Source organism: Leuciscus leuciscus (genome assembly GCF_965113295.1).
Source record: "Leuciscus leuciscus genome assembly, chromosome: 8".
Taxonomy (NCBI): Eukaryota; Metazoa; Chordata; class Actinopteri; order Cypriniformes; family Leuciscidae; genus Leuciscus; species Leuciscus leuciscus.
In genome coordinates, this window is record NC_138732.1 from 5353389 (window position 1) to 5358388 (window position 5000).

The 5000-nt window shown below is 32.3% G+C and overlaps 1 protein-coding gene across 1 annotated transcript in view; it reads left to right on the forward strand.

The window, feature by feature from the left end:
- The window catches only part of diaph1 (diaphanous related formin 1), a 104200-nt gene that overhangs the window by 28281 nt on the left and 70919 nt on the right, over window positions 1-5000 (forward strand). Inside the window, exons 5-8 of the mRNA XM_082178700.1 lie at window positions 2906-3036; window positions 3120-3203; window positions 3749-3818; window positions 3901-4040. Of these exons, the coding sequence (XP_082034826.1) occupies window positions 2906-3036; window positions 3120-3203; window positions 3749-3818; window positions 3901-4040 (425 nt within the window). The remainder of the gene's footprint in view (window positions 1-2905; window positions 3037-3119; window positions 3204-3748; window positions 3819-3900; window positions 4041-5000) is intronic.

Consider the following 5000-nt stretch of genomic DNA (forward strand, 5'->3'; position numbering starts at 1 on the left):
CTATATTTAACTTTTTGAAAATAAATATTAATTTAATTAAATGATTTTATTGTTTATGATGATAATAATTATAAGTAAATAATACATTTAAGCAGCATGTAGATTTGAAAATTTTTGTAAGTAAACAATTATTAGGCAAAATCTTAGGCAAAAGTAGTTTTATGTCAGAGAGGACACTTCTGATGTTCATCCGGATCATAATCTGCTTATACATGTCATTTCATTCTACTGACACGGGTCTAGTTTCAGATTTTTTTATTTTTACTTTTTCAATATTGAACCAGTCAGACCAATACAGATCAAATAATATAAATAATATATTAGCTGATCTGTTAATTTATTAAATATTCAATTTTGAACCAGTCAGACCAATACAGATCAAATAATATAAATAATATATTAGGTGATCTGTTAATTTATTAAATATTCAAATGTATGTATTTTAAAAATATATATAAATAGCATTGTTACGGTACAAAAATTCCAGTAGTCGGTACCAATATCAGTCAGTTTCATAGTTCTCGAAACCATAGCAAATACTGTTGGAAGTGTTTTACTACTATATTTCACTTATTGAAAATAAATAAATAAATAAATAAAATTAAATGAGTTTATTATTTATGATGATAATAGTTATAAGTCAACAATACATTTAAGTAGCATGTAGCTTTGAAAATGTTTATTATTAAACATATTTTTATAAAAAATCAAGTGAAAAATAACTATTAGAATGAAGGGTAAAGAAACACAGAAACAATACACTGAACAAGTGTCAGGTAATGCACATACAGAATCAGATTGTTTTGTCCCGTCCGTTGCAATGATTATATCAATCATTGCAGTTTTGGATTCAATCATGCAAATGATTTCCATTTGAAATAAATGCTGTTCTTAAACTTTCTATTCATCAGTCCTGAAACAAGTGTCACAGTTTCCATCAAACATATGAAGCAGCACAACTGTTCTCAACACTGAAAATAATAATCAGAGAATGATACTGGAGTAATGATGCTGAACATTTGATCACAGCTTTGATCACAGGAAGTCGTGGCCTAATAATAAGAGTCAGACTGGCAGGAAATACATGTTATGTTTTGTTTTTTGTTTTTTTTCTGGTTAAAGAAACAGTTTGAAAATGGAAATTGTCATAATTTACTCTCCCTCAAGTTGTTCCAAACCTGTATGAGTTTTCCTTCTGTTGAACACAAAAGAAGATATTTTGAGGAATGTCAGTAACTAAACAGTTGATGGACCCCATTGACTTCCATAGTAGTTTTTGTTTTCCATAGTCAATGGGGTCCATCAACTCTTTGGTTACCCATATTCTTCAAAATAGGGGCAAAATATAAGACAAAATCTTATATCACGATATGAGTAGTTTTATTTCACGATAACAATATATATCACAATATACAGTAGTCAATGTTTGAAGTGGATCAAAAACTTTCATCAAAGTTAAACATGAATTTTGAACAATACCCATTCTTGTCTTATATAACTACTTATCTTATCTTATCTTATCTTATCTTATCTTATCTTATCTTATCTTATCTTATTTATAATATAATATTATAATAATACAAAATGCATAATAGTAATAATAATTATATATATATATATATATATATATATATATATATTTTTTTTTTTTTTACATTTTTTTAAAAACATTTCAATTTTATTCAGAGGCCCAAACTGAGCAAAAATATAAAATTTAGTGCAGATTCTGATATTTATATGGACAAAAAGTAAGATGAAATTCTGATCTTTATAACAGTATAGAAGAGATACAATAAATGCATATATTACTAGGATACTTTTTATAGGACAACTTTAATTGATCCACTTCAATGTTGACTACTGTAGTTATTTTTGCTTTAAATAAGGTTTTTATGATATACATTTTTGATACCAATGAAATTTCATAATTATTATCATTACAAAAAAAATACTAGTCTAAAAACCTCTCAAGCTTACTGAAGACAAGTGATTAGTGATAAATGAAATAGACTCATGCATTATCAATAAAAAATAGGCTTCTACATAAATTGTATAATGTAATGTAAAGAAATGTATAAAAACACAATGCATAGTCTTTACTGTGTAAAATAAATATACATTAATTCTTATTACAGTTACAAAACTGATTCAGTCGAGAGCAGAGAGAGATTTTCTCTTTTTTTTGTTGTTTGATTAGCATTAATAATAACAGGTAAATTAGGCTGCTGTCACTTTAAGACCGACTGCACGGATCCAATATACTCGTGAGTTAGCTTTCTCAACTGATTACGTTCACTTAAGACATAAATTACTGTGTTTACTTGCAAATACATGGTCACTTTGACACATAGCTATGTGTATTTAACCGTTCGAGCCCAATGAGGCGGCAAAAACACACGCTTCTTACACGCTTTATTCATGTGCGCGCGTCTCTCCGACAGCACATTCATATTCTGAAATGAGTTCTCGTTTGCTGATAATTGCACTTCAATGGTTTGACACTTGTTTTTAACCTTTTTTATCTTAAAAACGCATGCAAACGATAAGCTTTCGTGACCGCGCAGCACAGCAACGTCACATGAGCGTCATCGTGATCGAAACGTTAGTCCAAAATCTCTACCGGTTAATCGTGTCTACCAGTATATATACATAATATCTTCTGTGTTCGGCAGAAGAAATAAACTCACCCTTAAGTTGTTCCAAACCTGTATGAGTAAATGATGACAGAATTTTCTTTTTTGGGTGAACTGTCCCTTTAAGAGAAAATATTGACAAAATATGTTTCGCTAATGCAGACCATGTAAAGCTTTAATGTGCTTTAGAGCGTCGTTATGGGTGTGTGACATCAGCACTGCACTTGTTCATACTGTAAACTCATTCCACGCTCTGTGTGTGTGTGTTTTAGGGTAGGAGCCAGAAGGAGAGCTCGAGGTCGGCACTGATGTACATCCAGGAACTGAGGACCGATCTGAGAGACGCACAGTTACTGAGCTGCCTGGAGTCACTGCGGGTGTCATTAAACAACAACCCCGTCAGGTACACACACACACACACACTTACACTGAGCCGTTTCTATGTGTCTGATTTCAGCTGATCGCTGTGTGTGTGTTTTTTCTCAGTTGGGTCCAGACGTTTGGAGCCGAGGGTTTGGCTTTGCTTCTGGCGTTCCTCAAGAAACTTCAAGATGAGAGAGAAGAACCCTTGTATGACACAAACACACAAACAAAATGTTAATTTTCTAGATGTGTCCTATATATATACTACTGAATATTTCATTCACCATTAGAGCTGTGATAATGTTGCTAAAAGTAGTTTTTAAAGCTAATATTAAAGAAACATTCTAGGTTTAAAATATGAAAACTATATGGAAAAAATAACAATTCCTGATGAAGGTCTCGTGACCAAAACGTTACATTAAAATAAGATTTGCAAGCTATAGCGTTGTGCAGGATTCATCTGTTTTTATTTATTTACTTCAACTGCTTATAGGATTTAAGGAGTTGCGATTGCATTTCATTTATATATTTAGTAGAAAAATTAAAAGATAAGGTACCAGATGTCATTGTAATTGTAGTCACGACTAAAGAGTTTTGATAGACACCTAATATTTTTGTTTTAATGTATCTTATATTATATGCTAATTGGTCAATAATTATGGGTAATTATGATCCCGGATGCTAATGATTTCAATATACACCTCGAGCACACGATGATGTGATTTATTTCTCTCGCTCTCTGTGTTTCGCAGGAATGCTGGGATTGGTGTTAAATGTCAACATGAGATCGTTCGATGTCTCAAAGCGTTCATGAACAACAAGGTGAGAGCAGATCTGAGCTCGTATTAATTACACGCGTACAGACACATGTGGAAACTGTTATTAATGTCTCTTTCTCTCTCAGCACGGTCTTAAAGCCATGCTGACGTCACCGGAGGGAATCCCTCTCCTCGTGCGATCAATCAATCCCAGAGTCCCGCACATGATGGTAGATGTTGTCAAAATTCTGTCTGCCATCTGTATCCTGGAGCATCCAGGGAACACGTGAGTGTGTGTGTGAAGCTGTGTTGAGGTGGTCTGATAGTATTTGTATAGCCACATAAGCTCATTAAGTAAATTTTTGCCTGGTGCCAAATAGATCCCTGATTACAGAAATCATGTTCACCTGAGGAGGTTACCATAGCAATAGTCCTTTAGTATAACTATGGGATGGGACACAGACAAAAAAAACTTTATTACTGTCACTACTTATCACTTTATTATAAATTATAGATTATAGGATTATTAAACATATATGAACTAGTTCTGTAAAATCGATTATATACAGTACACATACACATATATACACACACACACATACATACACACACACATACATACACATATATATATACATATACACATATACACACACACACACACACATACACACACACATGTATACATACACATACATATATACATACTTTTATGTTAGATGCGATTAATCAATTTGACAGCACTAATATTTACACAAATATTTTAAAAATAAAACTTTAGTATTTATATTTTTTATATTTTGAAGTAAATTTATTTTTATATTTTCTGTCTGTATTTTAATGTATTTAAAGTTTTAGTAATTTTTTCTTTTGTCATTTTTATTAGTTTTTACCTTTTTTATTTATTAAGCAGAAAAGTTTTAGTTTGTCTCAAAGTGAGCCAATTATACATGAGTAAGGGACCGTTCGGTATTTATGGAAGGGGCCACCGGAGGAAAATAGGGGAGGGTCATGTCTTTTTATTCTTTGTTGAGGGGAGGGTCATCCAACTTTTTTTAGTCTAGGGGAGGGTCACCCAACTTTTATATTCATGAAAACAGCAACATTTCAAAGTGGCTTGTTTGGTGCTATTTGTTTCCATTTAGCTCCATGTTGATCTCGCGTTATCAGACCCCCTTCGATATCAGATGGGTCTGACCCAACAAAAATCCAGTTTGGCGCTGTTTGACAGTGCGCGCGCACTTCA